The sequence below is a fragment of the Ochotona princeps genome, chromosome 2 (assembly GCF_030435755.1).
Source record: "Ochotona princeps isolate mOchPri1 chromosome 2, mOchPri1.hap1, whole genome shotgun sequence".
Lineage (NCBI taxonomy): Eukaryota > Metazoa > Chordata > Mammalia > Lagomorpha > Ochotonidae > Ochotona > Ochotona princeps.
The window spans coordinates 2,732,209-2,759,466 of NC_080833.1; the positions used below are offsets into that span (position 1 = coordinate 2,732,209).

At 61.1% G+C, this 27,258-nt stretch overlaps 1 protein-coding gene across 2 annotated transcripts in view; it reads right to left on the bottom strand.

Moving 5' to 3' along the window:
* NPHP4 (nephrocystin 4) overlaps window positions 1-27,258 on the bottom strand; it is an 84,622-nt gene that overhangs the window by 14,014 nt on the left and 43,350 nt on the right. For both annotated transcript variants that reach the window (XM_058674482.1, XM_058674474.1), the window contains exons 11-18: window positions 26,332-26,470; window positions 13,405-13,466; window positions 13,154-13,261; window positions 12,215-12,363; window positions 11,868-12,059; window positions 11,092-11,285; window positions 3,589-3,749; window positions 731-911 (exon numbers count right to left, since the gene is read on the bottom strand). In XM_058674482.1, the coding sequence (XP_058530465.1) occupies window positions 731-911; window positions 3,589-3,749; window positions 11,092-11,285; window positions 11,868-12,059; window positions 12,215-12,363; window positions 13,154-13,261; window positions 13,405-13,466; window positions 26,332-26,470 (1,186 nt within the window). The remainder of the gene's footprint in view (window positions 1-730; window positions 912-3,588; window positions 3,750-11,091; window positions 11,286-11,867; window positions 12,060-12,214; window positions 12,364-13,153; window positions 13,262-13,404; window positions 13,467-26,331; window positions 26,471-27,258) is intronic.

Sequence of the window (27,258 nt, forward strand, 5' to 3'; positions counted from 1 at the left end):
CACCCCCCACCCCCGCGCTCCCCGACCCCACCAGTCGCCCCCACGCTCCCGACCCCATCAGCTGCCCCCAGAGCTCCCGACCCCACCAGCCACCCCCCCACGCTCCCGACCCCATCAGCCACACCCAGAGCTCCCAACCCCACCAGCCATCCCTGGAGCTCCCCCCACCAGCCGCCCCCGCGCTCCCGACCCCACAGCCGCCCCCCGCGCTCCCAACCCCAATAGCTGCCCCGGAGCTCCCGACCCCAACAGCAGAGCCTGGCAGGTGGCGGAGCAAACTCCAGCCTCACGCAGCCTCTGAGGACAGCGCTTGGCATGAGGCAGGTGCCGGCTCCAAGCAGATGCGTCTCCCCCCAATTCTGGGCTCGATGGAGGTTCAGGAACACCCCCTCCTCCGCCCTGTATGAGGGGGCAAGTTCTGTGAGTCATGTTCCAAAGGAAAACCTCTCTCGGGGTCCAGTCACTTCACTGGAGGACTGTCCCAGAGGCCCCATGGGCTGCACCAAGGCACAAGAGGTGGGCAAGCCCGGGGTGACTGATAAGCCCCAGCTCCTGTCAGAACAGGACGACCCACAACTGGTGGCAGGACTGGCAGAAGCTGCCCTTGGCCAAGTCGCAGATCTCACCGACTTCCAGAGAGCCTGCTGCCCCAGGCAGCCCACACTCCTGCAGTCACCAGAGAGCCAGTACGAGCCAGTACATGGCTGGACAGAGCCAGGGGAACGCTTACCCACGTTGGCCAAGGTCAGGTGCAGCCGGCCCTTCAGCACTGTGTGCACGCCGATGGGCCTCACACAGCCGAGGCCAGCCACGTCGCCGCTCACCACCATGGCGTCCTGTTCGTACTCAGTGGCCACAATCTCGAGCTCGTGTGACACTTGCACAGCTGGCCGCCCCTGGCGGAGGAGGTGCTGCAGGGGACAGATGTATGCTGGGCCCCTGAACTAGACCACAGGGTGTGTCCACGGGGGCCATGTGGGCGGACCTGCTCCCCAGCCACCAAGAAAGGCCGCCAAGGAGGACAGGAACCGGAAGAGTCCTGGCCTGGGACCACGGGGGAGGGGAGATGCAGCTGAGGCCACCTGCTCCTTAGCAAACACCTATCGCTGAGTCCAGGGTGGCCAGGCAGCCACCTTCAGGCAGGGGGACAGGCGGGAGGGTGAGGGAGCAGGATGACCAACGCCACTAGAGCCCGTGTCTGGGACATGCAGTACTGGTTCCTCAGAGCAGATGCCAGCCTGTGGGCAGCCAGGGCTGGGCAGGCAGGCCTGGATGCAGCTGAGCCCATAGGGCCAGGCGGCAGCAGGGTGCAGTGTGGCCAAGGCAGGGGCCCAGGGGTCACAAGAGGGCCGCAGGGCGTGAGTGCCCACTGGGCGCACCAGGCTCGCGCCAGAGCCCAGGGTCTCCATGCAGGTGGAGGTTGGGCAGAACCGGTGAGAGCAGGAAACACCGAGATCCAGGGCTGTCCTCCAGGTGGCCCTGCTCCTACCTCTCCAGTGTACCCCGAGTACCCCTCTGAAACCTGACAACAGCTCACGGCCGGGCTCCAGGCCCAGCATGGACAGCGCTCACTCTGTGGCCCTGGACAAGCCACCTGTCCTCTGATGACAGCCCAGCCTGAGTCGTTCTCAGCTCTGCCCCACAACACTTAGAGTTCCCATCCCTGAGGTGCTCCCCAGTCATGGAGCAACGCGCGTCCACACCACCCAAGTCACTGCTCATTCAGCCCAGCGTGCAGGAGCTGCACCCCAGCACGCATGAGGAGGGCTTCCTACCAAGAGGAAGCTACAGATGCAAACACCCTGTGCTGTGACAGCTGAGAGCTAAGGCCCCAGCAAGCTGGCAAGGGGCAGGTGCTTTTCCGGGCCAGGTCACCCCCAGCTCTGCTTGCCTGAAGCTGGCACGGCCACACCACGTCCCTTGTGGGCACTGTCACCTGGGGTGACATTGGGGACAAGAACACACTGCAGGGGCAGAGCTGGGTTACAGCACTGGCTCTGGGCATCATCCATGCGAGCTTGGGCGTCATGCTCAGCTACAGGAAGCCAAGGAGCACGTGACATGTGACACAACGCACAACCACACTATCCTAAGGGGAGCAGTGAGGAGGTGGCTGCAGGTGTGACAACAGCCAGAAGGCCATCGGGTGCCCGTCCACAGGGAAGGGCCGGGTGCACGGTGTCCTGTGCCCTGCAGTCCTCTGGCACTGAGGGCCCCCATTGCAGGTGTTCTGTGCCCTGCAATCCGCTGGCACCGAGGGCCCCCACTGCAGGTGCACAGTGTCCTGCAGTCCGCTGGCACTGAGGGCCCCCACTGCAGGTGTTCTGTGCTCTGCAATCTGCCCCCCACTACTGCAGTCCCCCACCTTTTTGACGGAAGTTCCGCACTTCATCAAACTTTTAAAAAGCAGTTTAGTGTGCCCAAGTTCGTGCCGGCAGATAGCACACCATCCGTCTAAGGGGCCCTTGGTGATGGAAGACAGAACCACTCCAGTCAGCCCGGGAGTGACGGCAGAGAGGGGTGCAGGGCTCAGCCACGCGTGGGGCAGGGGCTGGGATGAAACAGGCTGCCCTGCTCCTGGGGCCCCTCCAGCCTCCCTCTTCTCCTTTCTTCCTTCCCTCCCTTCCTGTCCCTCTTCCCCCTCCCTCCCTCTTTCCCGCACCCCTCCCCGCTCCCTCCTCTCCAGCCCTCCCTCCTCCTCCCTCCCCTCCCCCCCTTCCCTTGGCACCATGCAGCAGAGGCTGGCACTCGGGCCTGTGCTGGAGATTCAGCAGTGATGGCACCGGCCCCTCCCCTGGGACATCAGAGGCCTGAGATGGAGACAGACCAGCAGTGGCCAGCGTGACCCCAGGGGACCCAGAGCAGCAGGCTGAGGACTCAGAAGGGAGCCAAGTCCTGCTCACTGTCCTGAGGGCCCCACACATGTACCAGCACCTCCCAACTTTGGGGCACCTAGGGGCTGCTGAGCCCCTCAAGAGGGAGCAGCAGGCACCGCCCGGGGGACGGGCAGCAGTGCCAGCACTCCCCACCTGCACACAGCACAGGGCAAGGGGCAGAGATCTCAGAGCTGCAATGAGGGTGCCTGCCTTCTCCATGACCCCAGAGGTGGCAGGAAAATTCTCAAATGTTGCTCCATACGGCCCCTCTGGGTCCCCACCACGCACCCCAGAGGGCTTGGGGAGCAAGCCAGGGCAGAAGGGACCAGCAGAGGGACCTGGGCCTTGGTGTAGGAGCATGACGACAAAGCAACATCCGAGAGAGAGATGCTAACTCCTGCCAGAATCAGGAAGCACGCTTCATAGCTGGCCTATGGCACCCCACACCACTGCACTGCCCAGTCTCGGCAGGATGCCCAGGGCCTGCCTGGCCCCTGCCCAGAGAGCCCGCATGACCACTTCAGAGGGGCTGTGTGCAGGAGATCCTGCCAGCCAGTTGGGAACCCAGGAGTTCACGGGCAGACACCTGGCATCATAGCACTTGCACCCGGCGAGCAGCCCCCAGGCTGTGCCGAGCCACGGTACAGGGCAGGCAGCGTGGTGGCCCTGCCGAGGAGGGGCCAGCTCCCCCAGGCTGCAGGGGAGCGCCTACCTGCAAGGGGATGCCAGCAGAGCCGAGGAGCAGCAGGGAGTCGCCATCCCACACGTCCAACTGCAGAGCCTGTGAGGCCAGGTAACGCACGAAGCAGCACTGCTCACCAGGCTTCAGGAAGTCAGGGTCCACCGTGAACTTCAGCTGCAAGCCCGGAGCCCCTGAAAGAAGCCAGCCCCACAGTAATGGGAGTCATTTGTCATCTTTGCAGACGGAGGAGATTCCTGCTCTGGCCATGGTTACTAATTTCTGTTTCTGTCATGGCCACTGTTAATAAACACATTCATCAAAAGCATTCAAATTAACAAAACGCAGAGTCGTGTCCGCAAGACCACATTTCCTCCCCCTGGATGAGCAAAAAGCTCCTCCCAGACTAAGATTTATGGCTGTCACCAAGTCCTTGTCAAACAGTCTGTGACGGATGGCAGCGACCGCCCAGCCAGGCTCACCAGGGAACGCTTGATTCTGGACACAGATTCAAGGGGAAACATGCCTACTGCTGCTGTCAACAGCGGGGCACACACACATACACACATGGGCAGACAAACCCACACTCAGAGTGCACGCACACACACACACACACAGGCAGACAGACCACACACTCACAGAGCACACACACATACATACATACACAGGCAGACAGACCCACACTCAGAGCACACACACACATACATACACACACGGGCAGACAGACCCACACTCAGAGCGCACACACACAAACACATACACACACGGGCAGACAGACCCACACTCATAGTGCACACACACAAACACATACACACATGTACACACACATGGGCAGACAGACCCACACTCACAGTACACACATATACACACACACACACACACACACACAGAAGGGCAGACAGACCACACACTCACAGAGCACACACACATACATACACAGGCAGACAGACCCACACTCAGAGCACACACACACATACATACACACGGGCAGACAAACCCACACTCAGAGCGCACACACACAAACACATACACACACGGGCAGACAGACCCACACTCACAGTGCACACACACAAACACATACACACACATGTACACACACATGGGCAGACAGACCCACACTCACAGTACACACACATACACACACACACACACACACAGAAGGGCAGACAGACCCACACTCACAGTGTACCCGTGTGAGAGACCAGGAGGAAGTTCTGGGCTCCTGGCTCCGGATCGGCGCAGCACCAGCCGTTGCGCTCACTTGGGGATTGATTCATCGGATGGAAGATCTTCCTCTCTGTCTCTCCTCCTCTCTGTATATTTGACTTTGTAATAAAAAAATAGATAAATCTTTAAAAAATAAATAAATAAATAAAAATAAAATCAGAGCTTGAACTCCGATATTCTGTGACCATTCCCAAGGCGCCTGTGTAAGCGCACCTGCTCCACGCCCACAGGGGAAGAGCGCCAGTTCTGCAGCCAGGCGCCAACAATACAGAGGTGAGAGGGCAGAGGGCAAAGCCGGCACCCTGCCCACCACCAGCTCCAGTTCACAGGTGGGGACACGTGGGAGAACACGTCAGAGAAGATCCCCCAAGGAGCAGCCGGGCCAGGCAGGGCTGCCCGGCTCAGAGGCGGCTGGATGCTGCCGGGCGGGCAGCAGGGATGCGGGGAGGAGAGCCACATGCTCTGTCCTCTGGCTAATCTCAGCCCTCCACGACCACCCTAAAGGAGCCGCTAGAACGCGAGCCGGGCCAGGAGCAAAGGAAGCAGAAAGGAGAGATGCTGTGTGCAGTGGAGGACGAGGATTGGAGTGAGCCCACCAAACCGCCACCATCCAGAGGAACCTCCCGGAAAGAGTGGGGACAGCAGTAAGCGAACCAAGCTGGGCTTCACCCCACTCCTGAAAACACACCAGGTGACAAGAAGAAATGTTGCTCACAACACTGAGCACCACACACCAGAGAAAAGCCACCAGAGTGGAGCAAGGGAGGACACTGCCCCAGGCCCACAGGGTGTTGCTGACTCAGGCCCACAGGGGTGCTATCCCAGGCCCATGGGGTGTGGCTGCCCCTGGCCCAAGGTCCCAGGACCACCAGGAACAGCCTTAAGTGTCAGTTTGGAGAGTGCTGGGCCAGGCAGGTTTGGCTCCCACAGCAGCAGCAGGCAGGGGCTCTGCCCAGACCCCAACAGCACCACCACTCCCAGGCGTGGCACTCTGCCTCCCAGGTGAGGCAGGGCCAGGGGTGGGGGTACTCGAGCCACCCCCAGGCAGATGCCGGGTCTTCAGGCTCAGTGGGGGACAGAGATGCTGTGATCTCAGCGGTGTGGAATGACATCACTGGACTTGGGGTAAGGATGGAGAGCCTCGATGAGAGCCGGGGTTGGTGTGGGGTCCTGCACGACCCGTTAACTCAGAACACGGTCAGGCTAACTCCACACACAGCTTGTAGAAGACAGCTCTGGGACTTTGGGGAGACAGAAGGCTTCTTGCGCGTGGCTTACACCTGCGTTTCCTGTCCACAGCCTGGGGCCCCACCCTGGCAGTGAGGTCCTTAGCTCCCCAAGCTTCTAGTAAATCCCTTTATCACTCGATTCCTTTTTAAGTGTTTGGTTTTTGTTTTGTTTTGTTTCTTAGAGGAAGAGAGGAGACACAGAGACCTCCCATTCACTCTCCAGGCGGGGCGGGCCAGGCCAGGAGCCGGGAGCTCAGTCAGGGCCTCCCGGGTGGCAGGGACCCATGACCTGCCACTCCGAGGGTGCACGGTTACAGGAAGCTCCGAGGAGGCGTGGGCGGGTGAGGAGGAGTTTCAGTCACTGGACAGGACACAAGCCCGAGCCTTGGGCCAAGCATGGCCACCGGAGGGAGCACCCAGAAAGACAGACCTTGTCAGCACTCAGACGCCTGCTCTGCCAAGAACGGAAAACCAGGCCGCCGATGAGAAGGAAAAAAGCAATGCTGGCCACACACGTACCTGACGGAACACCGCGTCCGACACATACCTGTGCGGAGGACACGCCACGGACGACACGAGGGACAGTCGCTCCACATCCCGTGGGTCATGAGGAGCTGACACCAGCAAGCAAGCCCGGACCGGCTCACACCCCAAGCCCCGACTGCACCCAGCACCAGCAAGAACGTGGAGCCACGAGAACACTCCCTCAGGGCCGCTGTCAACCAAACCTGACACCTGCGTACCGGATGACCCAGCAAGGTCATTCTGTGGGGCCTGCCCGAGTGTTGAAAATCAAGGTCCACTCCAAAGCCTGCACACGACTATGGCAGCTTCCTGCCCAGCCGCCAAGGGCTGGACGCAGCCACGATGCCCTGCCTTTGGTGCACAGATCAGCTGGCACTGTATGCGATGAAAAGAAATGAGCCGCGGAGAGGCAAACGGGCTCACTGCTGGGGAAAGGAAGCCAATCGGACACGGCTGCCTTCTGTCGGATTCCAACTACGCAGTGCTCAGCTCACTTGTCATGAGTGCATGCGTCTGCATTCTAAGACAAACAAAACCAATAAAATTTTTTCAAAGGTCAGCTGAGAGGCAGAGCGGAGGCTGAGGGCAGGGACAAGGACGCCACACACTGGCCAAACCTGGACCATGGACAGCAGGGAGCGTGACAGCCATCTTCACTCCATGGCACATTAGCTCCGACAGCCAGGTCACACCAGCGCCAGGTGCCAGTAACGGGAAGCCGGGCAGAGCGGGCTGGGGTAACTCCGGCTCCCACCTGCTCGGTGTCCCTTAAACCTGACCATCCCGGGAAAAGTAAAAGCCATGGGACCTTCCACTTGAGAAGTCACAGGCTGCACTGTTCACATGTGACATTCCAACATGAGGAGAGGGTGCCCCAAGGCGAGGGTCACGAGATAGCCCTCCCTGAGACCCCCGGCTCACACACGGCAGGTCTGCCCCACGCCGGGCATCAGCCACTGCCACTCCCCTGCGTAGGAACTGCCAAGGAACATGACTCCCTTCATTGTTTCGTCTGTAACTTAAGAATTTTGGACTTTGAATTTTAACTCCAAAATGACAAAAAAAAATCAAATTTTAGAGTTTCAGTTCTTTGGGCTTCAACAACATCAGTGTGGGGGCTTTAATCTCCCCCGGGGGATGCTCCAAGGGGAAGGGCTGAGGCCAGCAGCAGGTGCAACTCTACAGCAGCTGACCTCTCTGACAGAACGTTCTCGGGGCCGTGGTGCAGCCTCACCATGCTACCTCGGTGAACCACACTGCACAGCAAACCAGCGCAGGAAGTGAGTGCCCGGACACTGGTTCACCATTCTGGGCCACTGCAGTGTCATCTGGGGCCATCAGCTACAGCATCCACCAAGGTTCCTGGAGGAGGGAAGAAGGGAGGTCCCTTCACAGGGGAGAGGACACCCCATGAAGGCTGGAAACAGCCCTGGTGGAGCCCGATCTCCTTCCTGGAGGCGACGCCTTAGCCCAGGCTGACTGTGAATTGAATGGTTAAAAGCAGCGGAGAGGGCCAGGCCCGGGGCACCATGCCAAGGGGGTCCCTCCCAGGACTGCACCTCCTTGCCCGGCGCCTCCTGGGTCCATGACCCCCGGCAGGCAGGAGTGCCCCAGCCAGCTGGACGTGGGGGGAAGCGCTGCACCTGGGGGCTGCAGGCGTGTGCGCCAGGCTGCTTCCTGGGGCACGGTGACTGCTCTGTCCACCCACGTCAGAATCGTCCCGGGCGAGGTGGCCCCCACGCTGACTGCAGTCCAGCCACCGCATTATCATAAGCAGTCACATCAGACAGAAAGGGGACCCACGACCTGCAGCCTGACTCTCTCCATGGTCCGTGGGGGCACAGCTGTGCCATCTGCCGGCCCCCACCCCTGCAGCTCTGTGGTCTTGGCATTCACACCGCTTTGCCTTCACTGTCACTACATTTGTCCTGTGTCCCCCACCAAACTTCTGGAGTTGAACCATCAGTCTGTTATCCTCTCCCTCCCTCCCAAGCATCTGACACAGCAAGTGTCCCTGAGCTGATCGGTCTGCCTGCTGCCCACAAGTTTTTGTAGGAAATACTGTTTTATCGCTTACAATGTTCTTTTGGCTGTTTCTACTTTCATTTTTTATTGGCCCATGGAATAATTTTAAGTGTGAACTTCAAATTTTCCTAAAACAACAACAGTGTGGGGTATTTGAGAAAAGCAGCCATTGACTCTGGCCTGTGGCATGATGGCCTCGGCACCCCAGGGAAGGACAATGCTACCGATTCCCTCGGACTGGCGACACCTGCTCACGGATCCAAAAGCAGAAATGGCCCATCGGTGTTTAGAAATTCCCAGCGACGCTTAAAATTAACACACATTCTCTACACTGAACGTATAGGTTTCCTGACACTGCCTCTTGAAACCACTCACTAATTTGTGGCTATTCGATCTGTCGAGTTACTGAGGCGCACAAGCCTCACAACTCCTACAGCCCCCGATCCGTCCACCTCTCCCGCCTGCCCCGGCGTTCCCAGGCCACGGGCTCCTACAGCCCCCGATCCGTCCACCTCTCCCGCCTCCCCCGGCGTTCCCAGGCCACGGGCTCCTACAGCCCCCGATCCGTCCACCTCTCCCGCCTCCCCCGGCGTTCCCAGGCCACGGGCTCCTACAGCCCCCGATCCGTCCACCTCTCCCGCCTCCCCCGGCGTTCCCAGGCCACGGGCTCCTACAGCCCCGATCCGTCCACCTCTCCCGCCTCCCCCGGCATTCCCAGGCCACGGGCTCCTACAGCCCTGATCCGTCCACCTCTCCCGCCTCCCCCTGGCGTTCCCAGGGCAGAGGCTCCTACAGCCCCGGATCCGTCCACCTCTCCCGCCTCCCCCGGCGTTCCCAGGCCACGGGCTCCTACAGCCCCGGATCCGTCCACCTCTCCAGCCTGCCCTGGCGTTCCCAGGCCACGGGCTCCTACAGCCCTGGATCCGTCCACCTCTCCCGCCTGCCCCGGCGTTCCCAGGGCACAGACTCACAGCATCGGGATGTGAGCTGTGAAGCCCTCCTTACTTTCTCTCTCCATTGTGCAATGCTAACATGTTTAAACTACTTCCATTTAGGACCCATTTTTTTTTTCTTTTAAGACTTTATATATTTGTGTGTTTGACAGGCAGCGCAGTGAGGAGAGGGGTGGACCCCACTGGGTCCCACTCACTGGTTCACAAAAGCCATTGTCTGGGCCAGGCCACAGCCAGGGGCCAGCAACCGCACCCTGGTCCCCGGCATGGGTGGCAGAGGCCCAAGGACGGGGTCCATCTTCTGCAGCCTTCCCGAACGCACCAGCAGGGAACTGGACAGAAGCAGGAGGGCCTGACGCTGTGACAGCTGACGCAGGGGACAGAGGCGGCAGCCAGTCTGCTATCATCAACTCCCCACCTTGTTCCCCGTGCTGGCCGACGGTGGCAGCCGCAACCTCAGCTCAGCCCTGCACAGGGGCCAATCCTGACCATCCAAACACATGACAGGGTCCCAAAGACATCTGTCTGTAGCTACTGCAGCTTAAATCCGCTGCTTGTAACACAGGACTCGAGGGACCGTGTCTTCATCTTGAAAAATCAGAAAAGAAAGGGTTGAGTCGAATGTTTTCCTGCCTGACCCGTGTAGACTAAGAGGGAAGCGGACAGGCAGGGAAGCGATGCTGCCAGTCCGGGGCGTTCCAGCTGACGAAGAGGGTGCCCAGCAAGCAGGGCATCGCCAAGGAGCAGCCCCAAAGGCACAACTGACCTTCACGCAGTGGTGACCACCGTGGCGACACAAGAGAGAGCAGTGACCACATGTCACAGTGTTGCAGGTGGCATCTGCCACCCCGGCCAAGGGACGGGCCTCCAGCCTGCCAGGCCACAGACCCAGCTACGGCACCTGGCTCCGGCAAGTGATGCCACCTTCCTGCTGACCAGAGCCTGGGAGGCGGCAGTGGTGGCTCAAGCGACTGGGACACGCTCACACGGAGTTCCTGGACCCCAGTTTCAGCCACTGGGCAGTAAACCAGAAAACAGGAGATCTTTCTCTCTCTCTCAAATAACTATTTCTTAAAAAAAAAAAAACATGTGAAAAAAGAAAACACAATTAGATTTCAGTCCCAATGTGTAAGAAAGACAGGAGAGAGAAACGCTCAATGTGAAAGCCTGCGCCAGACAGTGGCCCGACGGCAGGTGGGGGGACTCAACTCTCCTCACTCCAGCACGATGCAGGGCCCTTGCGGGGCTCCCCCAGGGCACGGACGGGGCCTCTCCGGGGCCCAGGAGACTGAAGCCCACGCAGGCTTTTTCCAAAACTTGCCCACTCCTTGAACTTTCTGGAGACCACCCCTCACATGAGGCAATACTGAGGGTGATGACCCAAGGTTGGGGCTGGCTTCGGACACAGCTGTCCGGGCAGGAAGCGGGCAGGCCACAGCCGTCAGAGCCGAGCGCCAGCCACATGGACCCACTCCACCATCCTCTCCGGTGCCACGTCACATCTGTCACATGCAGTTTTCACAATACAATTCAAACCACGTGAAGGCGAGTGCGTTGGCCACATGCGCAGTACTCACCCACATCTAAGGAGCCGTCTTTCTCCAGCGGGACGAGGATGTGTGTCGAGCAGCCGGCGCTGGAGCCGGCCGGCCCAGCCGCGTCCAGCCTGACCAGCTGCAGCCGCGGCGTGGTGGTGGTGGGGAAGCGGTAGAACTGGAAGGTGAAATACACAGTCTTTGGCCATGGTGTTCCTGGGCAGTCCTGGGCCACTCTGAATCCAACAACAGCTCCGAATTAATCAGGCGTCCACAGGAGAGAGCCCTCGCACAGGGAGACAGTGGCTGTGGCCGCTGCGGCCCAGGCCACCAGCAGGAGCCCCACACCGGGCCCTCGAGGAGCCAGCCACAGGGTACTGGCCCTTCTGGCTGGGGCACACGCCTCGGTCACACTGCCACCCACAAACACCCCATCCATGGGAGGATTTCTACTGTTGTTTATTTGAAGGGCCAGCACCCCACCTGCTGGTTCAGTCCCAGATGTCTACACCAACCAAGCTGGGAGCCAGCGACTGAACCCAGCTCTGCCCCATGGGTGGCAGGACTCAGCTGCAGCCATCACCCGCTTCCTCCTGCTGTGGTGAGTCAGCAGGCACCGTGGGATAGTACACAGGCTAACCGTCCACTCCTGCGAGCACAGAGCAGAGCAGACTCACAGCGCCCAGCCAGGCTCTGGCTGTCACCATGGGCACCATGAGGGTCCCAAGACCCTGCCAGGTCAACCCCACCTCAAAGCCTTCCTCCATCCTCAGGAAAGTTGCAGCGGGACCTCAGCTGCATGGCGCCCACGCACGCACCTGCTAAGGGCAAGGAACTGGAGCACGACCTCATTGCTTCGCAGACAATCCGCTTCCTCCTTCTGGGTGTCCACCCGCACGGACTCTTCGGGACTGACGGCCTCTGCGGGATGCCCGTGGGCGTCCAGGATCTCAGGGAAGCCGGCAGACTGTAGGAGCACCAAGGAGGCTCTGGACAGCCGACCTCTGGAGCTGCAACAGAAAGGCCTCAGGCAGCCCGGGGAGGGGCAGCGGCAATGCCAAGGCTGTGGGGACAGCGTGCTCTGGGCAGGGCCAGCCACATCCAATCCCGCAGCTCTGGCCATGGCATTGAGCCCATGCTGGGTCCTCCCAGACCCACACCTCACCTCCTGGTCGGGACTCCCACAACAACAGGCACGTGCAAGGGTGTGATGGGCAGCTCCTGTAACTGCTCGGCAATCGCTGGCTCGAGGACCGAGGCCGGCCGGCTGAGGTCAGCCTCCAGGTGTGAGACCCTGCCCTCCAGCGGGCATTCCTGCCAAGCATAGGACAACCTCAAGGTGCAGGCAGCAGATCCCACCGGGGAAGCCACCAGCCCCCGCCCTGGGGACTTGGCGCCAACTCGCTCCCTGCCTGGAAACCCAAGCAGGCACAGCGGCACTGGAATCTGTGGCCCATGCAAGTCACCCTCAAAACCACCTGACTTTCAAAGTCAACTGGGCCTCTGGCACATGGAGAATACACCTCGCCTAGAGGGCAGCAAGCCACGGGGCAGGAGTCACGGACGTGTGAACAGGTCAGCACACGGGACACACTTGATGCCTGAGATGGGATGGTTACCCCCTGGCAAGTCTCGGGGGTCAGGGCACAGAAGACAGAGGTTCCACAGCACTCGGAGCGCACTGTGGGGCCATGCCACAGGCTGGTGAACCAGTCCCCATGAGTACTGAGCATTCGTGTGCCTACTTGCACCCACTCCTGCCAAGCTGGGCACACAGCAGCAGCTGCCTGGGGAGCTGGCCCAGATGCCCACAGCTCCCTAAAGCCAGGCTCACAAGCTGTCAGCCATAGCAGCGTGGTCAGCCCCAGTGCATTGGCTTGGGCCAGGAAGGAGGCAGGCAAGCTTTTCGCACACACAGGCGAGGAGCCCACAGGTGGGTCAGCACTGGGCAGCCTGGACTTGGGGCCCGGGGGCTCTCAGACTGCAGGCAGAGCAGCAGCTCATGGTCCACACACTGACTGAACTCCCCAGGGACCTGTCCCTTAACAGGACGGCCACAGAAGCCAGGAGCTGTGGCGCTGTCTTGGGCAGAGGACACACTCACGGCCTGGGCCGGCGAGCGCGGAGAGCTGTCCACTCGCAAGCAAGCAGGTTTGGCTGGGCGGGGCCGAGGCAAGGACACCGGGGACGCCACAAGCTGGGACAGCGACAGCTGCAAGAGAAGACAGCTCAGACGACAGGAACAAATGCACCAAGCAACAGCCCAGGTCCCGTCCCACGGGGGCACAAGGGCACAGATGGATGCCAGCCCACAGCGGGGCAACTCGAGCCCACCACAGCACACCCCTGACTTACCCCTGGTCCCACAGGTGAGTCCTGGGTGGCAGCCAGAGCCTGGGGCGCTGAGATGGGTGGACCTGGGGGGAAGCACAGGGGTACATACAGCAGGCGTCAGGCTCTGAACCCCAGCATGGCCCAGGCCTTCATGCACCTGTCAGTGAGAGGCGCTCCACGGAGCCCGCCATGGGGAGCCCGGCAGCCATGGGGTGCAGTCCACAGCCTCCCAACACACAAGCAGGGAGGCAAACGCAGCTCCTGGCACAGCACTGCCTGGCTAGACCACTGGGGGCAGGCACCGCCTCCCTCACACCCTGGGGCCACCCAACTCCATGCCATCCTTCATGACCGGCACCGTTCTCGGCCCTCCTACGGGTTCTCTAATGGGCACCCTCCATGGCTTTTCCATCCTCCCTTCCCAGGAGGAACCAGGCCTGCCACTTGCTGCCCAGTGCTCCTAGACATGGGCACTGGGAGTGGCCAGCTGGGCTCACAGCCCCACTGCTGCCCACCAGACACAGCCCAATCCCCAAGCGCTGCTTGTCGCCAGGGAGCAAGGAACTGAGAGCGGCCTCCTCCCCCGGGAACCGCTTGCACCTGCCAGGCGCTGGCACAGCAGAAGTCCAAGCAGGAATGGCAGGGCAAGGTGGGGGGCACACCTGTGATGAGGCCACTCCTCCTCCCTAGGCAAAACACACTCCTGAAGGTGCCAGCAGTCCCCTGGGTGCCCAGCCGTACACACGGTCCACGGCACCGCTGGAGTGGCCACGGCCACTGTGGCAGCTCGTGGCATCTCACAGAGTGCCCATCTGCTTTTGCCTGCCCACATCCTCCAGACAAGGAAAAGCCACAAGCCCCACGCAGCTGCATCCGGATGAGCCTGACGCTCCAGGCCCTAGCAGGTACACGCTGGGATTTGGTCCAATGACTCTCTCTACAAGGATATAGGATGCGATCTGATCTTCCAGGAGTAAGTCCTGGAAAAAGGTGTGGGGTCCCCTGTGGGAAAGCCCAGGCCGGACAGGGCCCGAAGCCACACACCCAGAGAGGACAGGGAGCACCCAGCCAGGCCGGGGTACTGTCTACTGTGTCCTCCTCCCAGCGTCCAGCCAACTTCCCACAGGTCACAAGAGGGTCTAAGCGGAAGATGCCTCCACCACGGAACACCACTGGCTGAGAACAACGTCAGCCAATTCCAGTCACACACATGAGCACGCGGGGACACATGGCAGCAAGGACCCAGGACCGCGTGGGGCACGCCCAGGGGTGTGTGCAGGCCCTACCTCCTGCAGCAAGTACCCAGGACCGCGTGGGGCAGGTCCAGGGTGTGTGTGCAAGGCCTGCCTCCTGCAGCATGGACCCAGGACTGTGTGAGGCATGCCCAGGGCTGTGTGTGCAAGGCCTGCCTCCTGCAGCATGGACCCAGGACTGTGTGGGGAGCGCCCAGGGGTGTGTGCAGGCCCTGCCTCCTGCAGCAAGAACCCAGGACCGCGTGGGGCATGCCCAGGGCTGTGTGTGCAAGGCCTGCCTCCTGCAGCATGGGCCCAGGACTGTGTGGGGAGCGCCCAGGGGTGTGTGCAGGCCCTGCCTCCTGCAGCAAGGACCCAGGACCGCGTGGGGCACGCCCAGGGCTGTGTGTGCAAGGCCTGCCTCCTGCAGCATGGACCCAGGACTGTGTGGGGAGCGCCCAGGGCTGTGTGTGCAAGGCCTGCCTCCTGCAGCATGGACCCAGGACTGTGTGGGGAGCGCCCAGGGCTGTGTGTGCAAGGCCTGCCTCCTGCATCATGGACACAGGACTGTGTGGGGCATGCCCAAGAGCGTGTGTGCTGGATCTGCCACTTGCCCCATGTACCCAGGACCGCGTGAGACACACCCAGGGGTATGTTCAGGTCCTGCCACCTGCAGCATGGACCCAGGACTGCGTGGGGCGTGCCCAGGGTGTGTGTGCTGGGTCTGCCACCTGCAGCAGCACAGCTACCACCCCAAAAGTACAGAGGTTCTGGCTGCTCAGCAAAGGAACATGGCTAAACAAAACCCATGTGGCACCAGGAAGTGCTGCGAGGAGTTGGGCCAGCCCGGGCTGCCCTGGGGCAGGCTGGTACAAAGCGAAAATAAGAAGGCACTGAACAGCTGCCAAGGCACCATCCCACCTGTGTGCCTGTGTGCCCAGGGAAGCTGGCAGTCCTCCGGCTGTGAAGGGGCTACAACACCACCCTTTGCGTAGCCATGAGCTCCTGGGGTACGCGCCACCTCTGCAGCTCAGTGGTGATGAAAATGCACCCCTCACATCCCTGCCCAAGCCCCAAGATGCTCCCAGCCCAACGGACTCAGCCAGGCTGCCTGGGGCCGCGCACATGTCCAGGGCGGATGGCCACCGGCTTCAGGCTTCTCCCCGCCAGGTGGCCTCTGCGAAGACCCCAGGCAGTGGGAGGCCTAGGCCCACACCGGGGCCCCCGTGGAGCTGGCGCTGGGCTCCCATTCCAGGCCAACGCTCGGAACACCAAGTCAGAGGGCACATGTAGGGATCCATGGCTGCTCCAGGCAGCAAGCGGGGTCGTGGGCTCCCAGGACACAGTGCTGCCAACACAGCCTTGGCCGTGCGGAGCAGTCCAAGAGGAGCAGGAAGGGATGTCAGGGGTTTCCTGCGACACCAGTGGGACTGTGGCCCAGAGACAGTCCACAGCACTTGCTGAGACAGGGACACTCAGGTCAGATTAACTCCCCAACACTGCAGCGCTCCAGTCGGTCTCCACGCACCGACAGCAGCTGACAAAAGCCCTCAAGTGCCCACTCCACCACCCTGGCACACAGTACGAAGCCCACATGCCCTGCTACCACCTCTGCTGCGGAGGGCCAGCACTTGAACCACCAGCCCAGCCTTCCTACCCCACTCGTGTACTCACTGTACTCACAGCGTCCCATGCAGGCACGAAGTGCCCTCACACTGCCCCACATGGGCACAGAGCACCCTCACACTGGGACTCAGCTGAGACAAGGCTGGCACTCAGACCCTCCAGCCTATATTGTCCCCACCCAACTAGGGCACGCAGCACCCTCACAGCACTTCTGTACCCTGCCTGCAGAAGTACACAGGGTAACCCAAGCACACTCCACACACAGGCAAGGACATCCATATGCGGCAGGCACTTCCCAGAGAGCACACTGGGCCAGAGAGCCCACACTTCCCAGAGAGCACACTGGGCCAGAGAGCCCACACTTCCCAGAGAGCACACTGGGCGACTCCAAGAGTCAAAAGTGACTGAGAAAATCCGGCTCCAATGCAGTCCCTGGGACACAGCACCAGTACCCTTCCTCCAGCCCAGAGAGGCCCTGCCTTTCCCTGCCCAGAGAGGCCCTGCCCTGCCCTGCCCTCCTCTTCCCTGCCCTTCCCTCCTCTTCCCTGCCCTTCCCTGCCCTGCCCTATCAGCAGCCTCTCACTCCTGGTGTCACCTGGACCACAAGGACTAACAGGTCGCTAGTGTGACAGCTGGGGCAGGCACCACAGCACGGCTGGCTGAGCTGCCAAGGGGGACATGCACAGTCCATGCCAGAACGCTGGGACCGAGCGCCTGCACTCCCAGCCCCAACTGCTGCCAAACGCGCACCTGGTAGCCAGCAATGCGGCTCAAGCACTCAGGCCTGCCCCCACGAGGGAGACCCAGAGTGAGTTCAGCCCAGCCTCGGGTGGTCGTCGGGGCAACTGGGGTGTAAATGAGCTGAGGGATTCTCCCTCCCCCTCCTTTCTGTCACTCTGTCTCTCACATGAAAACAAACTATTTTTAAGAGAACTTGAAGATGCTGCAGAACTAGGGCGTTCCCAGGCTGTGGCCCATCCCCTCAAGTTGCACAAACTCCCGTAACAAAGTGCGAATAGAAACAGGGAGACCAGGCAAAGATGGTGTCCTCGTCACCTTTACCGCCCTCTGTCACCCGACAGGACCCACGGCACCAGGCCAGGGTCACAGGCACTCAGAAAGGCGGTAGACAGTGGCAGGGATCTTCGGGTGGACGCTCTTCCAGACTGCAGGGGGAGGAGGCTCTGGCTGGCGGGGCCAAGCTGCCTTCCCGCGCCCACCGGGGCCCAGCCCCTGGGGAGAAGGTGATAAGAGGCAGCAGGCGCCTGGGCGCCTGGGTGCGGGGTGTGGACAGGGAGGAAGCTGCTGCCTGGCAGAACAAAACACCAGGCTCAGTCCCGAAGGAGGAGCCGTGAGGCAGGAGGAGGCTGTTGCTTAGCAACCCGCAGGGGATGCAGGGAAAGGGCCAGGCCAAGGTGGAGGCAGCCACGCTGCGATGCTGTGCTGCCGGGGAGGGAGGATGGGAAGGAGGAAGGCTGGGAGGGGTGGAACCCCGGGGACAGCCAAGCCGGGACCCAGGCAGGCGCTCCCCTGATGGGTGTGTGCGTCAGAGAGACATTGTTCCTGGGCCTTGGGTCACAGGCTCAGGGTCAGAGCGGCCTAGGGGGCTCCTGGCCTGGCAGCCCCGGGACTCCTGCCCTCGCGGCCCGGGGGCTCCTGGCCTCACTCCTGGGGCTCCTGGCCTGGCGGCCCTGGGGCTCCTGGCCTCACTCCTGGGGCTCCTGGCCTCACTCCTGGGGCTCCTGGCCTGGCGGCCCTGGGGCTCCTGCCCTCGTGGCCCAGGGGCTCCTGGCAGGTCCTTGCATGGCTCAGAGCCCTCCTCACCCCAGTGTTCTCCAGCCTCAGGCAGGCCTCGTGGCCCGGCATCCACAGCCCTCTCCTTCCCAGGGGAATGGGGCGTGGAAGGGGGGAGGCCAAGAAGCTGCTTCTCCCCAGTTGCCTAGATCTGTACCGGGCAAGGCCTGTGGCAAGAAACGCTCCAAACAGCCATGGCAGGAACCTGCCGCCTTCACACACCGGCCAAGCACCATGCCAGCACATCAGCAATGACCCTTCCACAGTACCGGCTTCCAGTCGATCTAGCAAACAAACCAGAATCCACACTTGAAAAGCAAAATGTGGGTCAAGGAAATGCCCAGATCCCGAGAAAACAGAGGCGGGGCGCCCTCTAGTGGCCGAGCGTGCTATCGCGTGGCAGGTGGGGGGATGTGGCTTGCATCTTAGGGTCCCAGAGATTTCAGATCAAAAATAAAGAGCCAGGGCCCTTCGCCAAACGTGACAGCCATGCATCCTCAAGATGCCCAGAGGAGCCACGTGAGGAGGTAAGATGTGAGGATGAAGCGTTTCCGTCATACGTGAAACACCCGCGGGTGTTCAAAAGTCTCACGTGGACTTCCTAGCGAGGCTCAGAATCTGGGCCGAGGAGATCGCATTAACGTGACGCGGAGGCAGCCATCAATCCAAATTAAATAAGCCAAATGCAATCAGCTCCCAGCCACGTGAATCGGCCGGTCCCCAAACGGTAACCAAAAAATAGATTACGCTGCTACAGCACATTTGCACGGCCGTCCAACGCCCAATCCTCCCAGCAACCACAGCGGACTCCCCTCACGGGGGCCAGCGGCGGGGAGGCAAAGCTCTTGGCAAACAACCCCAAGGGCACGTGCCAAACAGCTCAGCACCTCACCATGCCAGGTGCGCCCCCCCCGCCCCCGGGCCTCCATCCACAGGCCCCACCCACGGGCTCTCCCCTCACAGCCTCCACTCTGGCCTCCTGTGGGACCCACACGGCCTGGGCCACACAGCTGCAAGCGGCCCCTGGATGAGCTAAGCGCCGTGGGCCTCCCCACCTGTCCCTGGCACGGTGACGGCAAGGCCAGAGGAGACGACTGTCCCCGGCCCAGTGAACACAGAGTAAGAAGTTAACATTTTGGCTTTAAGCACGCAGAGGTAAGGAGCTCACTTGTCATGGAGACCGGCCTGACAAACACACTAAAGGGAAGAGACACAGATGACCCCCGGTCAGCCACAACGGAGCCGGGGGCAGGGGAGGGCATCGCTCCTCTGCCAAGGCCTGTCTGCACATCACAAATCAGCTGCTTGAAAAATCAGCCCGCTACATGGACCCGGCACGGTGGCACAGCGGATAAAGCCACTGCCTCTGGTGCCAGCATCCCATATGGGCGCCGGTTCATGTCCTGGCTGCTCCACTTCCCTTCCAGCTCCCTGCCTGTGGCCTGGGAAAGCAGTCGAGGATGGTCCAAAGCCTTGGGACCCTGCACCCACATGGGAGACCCGGAGAAAGCTCCTGGCTCCTGACTTTGAATCGGCTCAGCTCCGGCTGTTGGGGCCACTTGTGGAATGAACCAGCAGATGGGAGATCTTTCTTTCTGTATCTCCTCTCTGTAAGTTTGCTTTCCAATAAAAACAAGTAAATTAAACAAAAAAAATCGGCCTTCTACAGATGTACTGAATTTCACATCCTGCCTCCAGCTACCCTGCAGGGCCAGACCAGGGGTCAGGGCTCCCCATCCCTGACCTTAAACCAGGGCATGTGCCCAGTGCCACGGCCAACAGTGAGGCCCAGCTGTGTACGGCATTTGTGGCTGACATGAGGAGCAGGGTGCTAGCAAGCCCAGCCCAGCGCAACCCAGCCGTCACAGGCTTCTGGGAAGTGACCCAGCAGATGGAAGAGCGTTCTCTCTGTACAACTCTCAACTAAGTAAAATACAATAACTTTTTTCAAAAGTGTGGGGGGGAGAATCTAATAGATAAATAATAACTTAGTGATTTAGTAAATACATGGGGCCATTTTTTAGGTCCTTCCAATTTCTAGGTAAGCTCCTGTCGTCAATGGAGCAGGAAAGATGAGCAGTGAATTCCCAGGAACCGCACTGGGCTGCGGGGGAATGCAGCGTGGGGCTGGGCTGCAGAGGGGTGCAGCGTGGGGCTGGGCTGCGGGAGGGTGCAGCGTGGGGCTGGGCTGCAGAGGGGTGCAGCGTGGGGCTGGGCTGCGGGGGGTGCAGCGTGGGGCTGGGCTGCGGGGGGGTGCAGCGTGGGGTTGGGCTGCGGGGGGGTGCAGCGTGGGGCTGGGCTGCGGGGGGTGCAGCGTGGGGCTGGGCTGCGGGGGGGTGCAGCGTGGGGCTGGGCTGCGGGGGGGGTGCAGCGTGGGGCTGGGCTGCGGGGGGTGCAGCGTGGGGCTGGGCTGCGGGGGGTGCAGCGTGGGGCTGGGCTGCGGGGGGGTGCAGCGTGGGGCTGGGCTGCAGAGTGTGCGGCTGGGCTGCGGGGGGTGCAGCGTGGGGCTGGGCTGCGGGGGGTGCAGCGTGGGGCTGGGCTGCGGGGGGGGTGCAGCGTGCGGCTGGGCTGCAGAGTGTGCGGCTGGGCTGCGGGGGGGGCGGTGCAGCGTCCTCCCCGCCCCCAGGGCTACAACCCAGAAGGGACATCAGACACAGGATCCCTGCAGCACCAATAACAGACACACTCCAGCATTTTCCACCAAACCAGGGCCAAAGCGACCCCGCTTCACCGTCTGTGTCAAGGGGGGTTTCAAACTCCCCCGCACGTCATTCCTGGCTCTTCTTCCTCTGTGGCTCCTGGCTTCATGTCTCTGCTACACAGGGAACGGAAGCCCGTGACCAAGGTCCCCTGGAACAAAGGCCTTCTACATTCTTTTCTATATGAGGCTGATGTGTTCCTTCCCTGGTGGTCGGCGAACCTAACACCCCACCCCACCCCACCCTACCCACCCCACCCCACCCCACCCCACCCCACCCCACCCAGCCTTGAGCCGCAGGGGGAGGGAGGTGCAGCCCTACCCCACCCTATCCCACCCACCCCCACTCCACTCACGCCTCGGGGTCACGGGGCAGGGAAGTGCATCCTCCGTCCCCCTGGCCCCCGCCAGGCCACTGCTTAACCAACAAGAGGAACGGAAGGCAGGCTGAGCACTCGCCTCTTCATCAACTTAAAGAATTTACGAGAATGGAATTAATAAGGATGAAAACGTAAAATATTAATTATAATTGAAGAGGAAACGGAAACGTGAAAACACAGGAGGGGGTGTGTGGCCTGGCGGCTAAGACACGTGCCCACGTCGAGCCTGGCCCTGGCTCCCCATGCCAGCTCCTGCTGCCGTGTCCCCGCCACCCACGAGGGAGGGCAGGCTTCAGCATAGCATTCAGGGACAAGAACTCGGCCGAACTGCCTCTCTGGGCCTCTCAAGTAAGATTAAACAAACAACCACAACAACAAAACCCACAGGGGCCGGCATCATGGCACAGCTGGTATAGTGGCTGCCTGTGGCTCTGGCACCCTAACTGGTGTCGGCTCATTCCCCATCAGCTTCCTGCCGACGCGCCTGGAAGGCCACACGGCTCCAGTGCTGAGCGCCCACACCAACAGGGGAGACCGGCGAGAGACAGGGGAGCTTCCGGCACCGACCCCCGGCTCCTGGCTCCTGCTTCCAGACCAGCCTGTTTCCAGCCACACAGTCACTTGGAGAATGAGTCAATGGAGAGAAGATATTTGTGTGTGTTTGCGTGTGTGCATGTGCGTACACACACACACACACACCAGGAGGGCCGAGCGCACCCAGCAGCTGACCCGCTGAGGAGATTACCAAGAGCCTGAGCCAAAGTGGGGCTCCTCCCAGAGCCTGAGAAACCAGGAAGGGAGCTAACCAGAGGCAAATCCAAATTTTAAATTATCGACGACTTCACCAACATGTTTTCTGACCAAACCAAGCTGCCAATCTTCCTAGAGAACACCACATATATCCCATGTCAGCAGCAGAGGAGGCAGGAAGGCAGCAGGAACACCCCAAAGCCTGGGGAGGACAGGGCTCGGCAGGAACACCCCAAGGCCTAGGGAGGGCAGGGCTCGGCAGGAAAACCCCAAGGCCTGGGAGGGCAGGGCTCAGCAGGAAAACCCCAAGGCCTGGGAGGACAGGGGCAGGAACACCCCAAGGCCTGGGAGGACAGGGGCTCGGCAGGAAAACCCCAAGGCCTGGGAGGGCAGGGCTCAGCAGGAACACCCCAAGGCCTGGGAGGACAGGGGCAGGAACACCCCAAGGCCTGGGAGGACAGGGGCTCGGCAGGAACACCCCAAGGCCTGGGGAGGGCAGGGCTCGGCAGGAAAACCCCAAGGCCTGGGAGGGCAGGGCTCAGCAGGAACACCCCAAGGCCTGGGAGGACAGGGGCAGGAACACCCCAAGGCCTGGGAGGACAGGGGCTCGGCAGGAAAACCCCAAGGCCTGGGGAGGGCAGGGCTCAGCAGGAACACCCCAAGGCCTGGGAGGACAGGGGCAGGAACACCCCAAGGCCTGGGAGGACAGGGGCTCGGCAGGAACACCCCAAGGCCTGGGGAGGGCAGGGCTCGGCAGGAAAACCCCAAGGCCTGGGAGGGCAGGGCTCAGCAGGAACACCCCAAGGCCTGGGAGGACAGGGGCAGGAACACCCCAAGGCCTGGGAGGACAGGGGCAGGAACACCCCAAGGCCTGGGAGGACAGGGCTCGGCAGGAAAACCCCAAGGCCTGGGAGGACAGGGCTCGGCAGGAACACCCCAAGGCCTGGGGAGGACAGGGGCTCGGCAGGAACACCCCAAGGCCTGGGAGGACAGGGCTCGGCAGGAACACCCCAAGGCCTGGGGAGGACAGGGCTCAGCAGGAACACCCCAAGGCCTGGGGAGGGCAGGACTCGGCAGGAAAACCCCAAGGCCTGGGGAGGACAGGGCTCAGCAGGAACACCCCAAGGCCTGGGGAGGGCAGGACTCGGCAGGAAAACCCCAAGGCCTGGGAGGACAGGGGCAGGAACACCCCAAGGCCTGGGGAGGACAGGGGCTCGGCAGGAACACCCCAAGGCCTGGGAGGACAGGGCTCGGCGGGAACACCCCAAGGCCTGGGGAGGACAGGGGCTCGGCAGGAACACCCCAAGGCCTGGGAGGGCAGGGCTCAGCAGGAACACCCCAAGGCCTGGGAGGGCAGGGCTCAGCAGGAAGAGCAGCAGGGCCTGGTACAGGGCTGCTTGGCCGCACAGAAAAGCACTGCCCTCTGCCAGCCTGGCTAAGCCAGGCCACCCAGCAGCTGTTCACAGGCCACTCTCCATTCTACCTTGCTCTTGCTTCACAGAGAGCCTGTAGCGCAGGACCAGTGAGCCCACACGTCCCCCCTGGGCCCACACAGCCTCCCGAGAGGAGCACAAGCCCCAGGCCATCCAGTGCACCTGGTGGCTTAATGTTCCCCTGCAGACTGTCAAGGCCACGACGACAGCCCCCCACCTCTCAGGAGACCCCTGCAGAGCGGGTGAGCGAGGGGACAGCCCCCCAAGCAAGCTGCCCCAGGACCCGACAGCCCCCCACCTCTCAGGAGGCCCTACTCAGTGGATGAGGGAAGGGACATCGCCCTGAACAGCTCACTCTGAAGCAGCACAGCCTCCAGCTCTTCTAGACCGGCCGGCAGCAAAGGGCAGAAATGCCGCCAGGACAGAGCCTTCTGGGCCGGGCACCTGGGCAAGAACAGACGGGGACAGCTGTGCTTTCGCCATCAGAGACCTTGGAGGCCACAGCAGCCCCAGGAAGATATGCTGTCCAGCTGCTGCCCCTGTGGCCAAAGGGGTGCAGACGTGCGGTTTGTTCCCACCAACGCTGGTGACAAGAAGGCCGAGGACAGTGGGCGGGGGAGGGGGGGTCCTTGTGTTACTGCGGCCCTCACTGCCCTGCACGCCTCGCTCCACATCCAGCACCCTAAGCTAAGACACAGCCGTCTCCACAGGTCCTTCCCCAGTTTCTGTGCTGCTCGGCGACTTCCCGGCTACCTGCAGTAACTCGGCGCCTTCCTCTAATCGCATTCTTTCTGCCTGACGTCTGTCTTCTAGTTTGTGGTCTCCCCTCCTCTAAGGTTCATACCTTGTCCTTTGGGATTCACAACTCACTGCTTTTGTCTGAGAAAGCTCTCCTAGCCTCAAGCTCATCAAAATATCCTCAAATGTTTTTCCAAACGTTACATATTTAGCTATTTAATCCAGCCCATTGTACAGGCAGGAAGACGGGAATGCAGGCAGGAAACAGCTGCTCTAAACCCTTCCATCAGTAAATGCCCCGTTGTTCTGTCACTTAAACACGACCAGGTTGCACGATGCTTTTCAGCTCTTGCTCATCCTGGCTCCCCACAGAGCTGGCAGAGACCAGATCAATTTCACTCACTCAGCTGGTACCCAGGGGCCCCGAAGCCAAACACAGAAGCTTGGTCACCTGTGCACAGCCTGGGGTGTGGGAGCTGGCTCGCTCGCCGGAGCCTGGAAATGCCACCCCCGGCTGTGGGGCTTCCCAGGGGTCACGTCTCCATCCCTGTTCGGGGCCCCAGCCTCCACCAGCAGCATCCCTGTTAGCCAGCGAGGCCTCCGCCCTTGGAGAGAGCGCCCTGGCTTCTCAATTCACTTGGTGTTTCTCGCAGCGGCAGCAGGAACCCAAGTGCCTGTCACACTCCTGTTTCTTCCAGGCCAATCTGGCCTCCTCTCAGAACTCCCCGCACTCCGATCCCTGGGGTCTGGGAGCCCACTCCAACTGGTCAGACACGCAGAGAGAGACAACACAACTCCGCCGAGGGTCACGCATCGGAACTAACGCAGACTTTCAGAGAGCTAGCCGGCAGGTGTCAGGGCCGCCTAATCCTCTGCCTACAGCACCATCGTCCCATGTGGATACTAGTTTCTGTTCTGGCTGCCCAGCTTCCCATCCAGCTCCCTGCTTGTGGCCTGGGAGGGCAGCAGAAGACGGCCCTAGTCCTTGGGACACTGCACCCATGTAGCAGTCCTAGAGGAAACTCCTGGCTCCGGCTTCAGGTCAGTCCGGCTCTGGTCATTACGACCATCTCAGGAGTGAACCAGAAGATGGAAGGTCTCTGTCTCTGTAACTCTGAATTTCAAGTAAAATAAACAAATCTTAAAAAGCTGTCATTTGGGACAAAGTGGTATGACACGGCAGGTTACGCTGCTACTCGGGACACGTGCACCTCCTGGAGTGCTGGCTGGGGTCCTGGCCCCCCCACTTCCCCTCTAACCTCCTGCACACGCTCCCCGGAAAGCAGCAGCTGCCGGTCCCAGTGCCTGGGCTTAACACAAAAGTAACTTTAATTAGATTTTATCACGTGCAGAAAACTTGAGAGAAGACACTAAATGTTTAAGCGGAGACTTTGACCCAAGCCAGACCGGGGGTGAAAAGCCCAGGAACCAAGATGGACAGCACAGGAGCGAGGACAGGCCAATCCAAGGGAGGAGGACACCCCCAGGCCAGCACAGCTTCACACCTAAAGGACAGGAGGAAGGGGGAGGGACACGAGGAGGGGGAAGGCAGGAGGGAGAGGAGGGACAGGAGGAGGGGGGAGGGACAGGAGGAGGGGGGAGGGAGAGGAGGGACAGGAGGAGGGGGGAGGGGTGACGTTCACTCATCACCACCTGGAGCCTGAGAGGGGGCAGTACTGCACTGTTGTGTAACCACTTCCCTGGCAAGCCCCCATAAAGGCCCAGGACAGGGAGGGGCTCGCTCCCTTGGTCACAAGCTTCTGCCATTCTGGCACTCTGACTCTTGGCCTCCCCAGCACCTGCGTGCTCTCTGGCTTCCCACGGACAGACTCCAAGGTCGGGTATCCCGAGCACGGCCCCTCTGTTCACTGCTTGGGCGGGACAGTGAAGATAACAATGCTAAGATGCTTTGTAGTTCTATCGGGAGTTCCAGGGGAGGGGAGGCCTGGCAGTGATGGAATGTGGGCAGAGAAGCCAGGGAAAGGTGACTGTCTGCAGCTTTGTGAGTGTGCCCAGGCTGTTTTCTGTATGACTCTCAGGATAACTTAGGTTGCTTGGGAAGTTGGGACATAGGTCTTCAGGGTAATGACCAATTGTTCCTCTTGGGGTTTTGATTCAGACTGGATTGCCATGTTCTTATCATTTGCTCATTCCTAGTGGGCCCTGTTATCACCAAGCTTAACAAAGACCCCTTAATACATCCTAGACTTGTCTGGCGTGATCTCTCACCCCGTCACTGTCCAATTCCACACCTGGAACTATCACACTGGACTAAGATGCTGTGAGCAAATACTCACTCGAAGGGGCCATGGGTGGCCTCCGGGAGGACCGCCGCTCCGCCCTGGGGCCGCTGGCACACGGCGTGGGCATGTCCAGGAGCTCCTCCGAGCTCGGGCAGAACTGGAACTGGATCGTTCCCGACTCCAGCTGTTTCACCTGCAAGGAACCACAAAGAGCACAGATGGCCACGCCCTCCATCAGCACACTTCCGGTCAGCTGCCCACCAGAGACAAGCTGCCCCGTCCCAAGACAAAGCGTGCGCTCACACGGTGACAGAGTGAGCTTCCTGCACGAAGACAGTCGGCTGCGACACCAAAATCCCAGAACCACCCCTTACCCAGGTGGAAGCCACGCCGGTGTCTCCTGTGGAGACGGCGAGTTTTCCACTCACCTGTGTCACACGGACTCTGGGTGACACTCTGGTCCTGTGGGTTTCTCACACACACACCAGCTCCACGCCCCCTGTCGCTCTGGGGCCCACCTACCCCACCAAGCCCAGGGGGCGTCTGCAGCACTGGGGAGCCCTGTCACATCCCCCCGCAGCTGACTGGCTTCGTCACTCGGCACCTCCGAGCTGCCATGCATCTCCTGCTGGTGCCGCTGCCAAACGGCCTCCCGCGGCTGGATGTGCCGCCGTTCGTGAGCCATCCATGCCCGTACACAGGAACGTCTAGGCTGGGTCCAGTGTGGGAGCTCTAAACACTGGCTTACTGTGTCTGTGTAGACGTTCAGTTTTCGTTTCTCCAACAGCAGGATGGAGCACAGCATGTGTGCATGACTGGTTCCAAATCCCCAAACTCTGACTCGTTTTCAGGCGCCCGAGTCCATGCCATGAGCCCACGTGCCACGTGCCACCAAAGCACTCGACGCCGCTCAATGCCCTGTGACACTGACTCGACACTGTGCAGTGCAACTCCAACTTTGCTATTCTTCTTTTTCTCCCC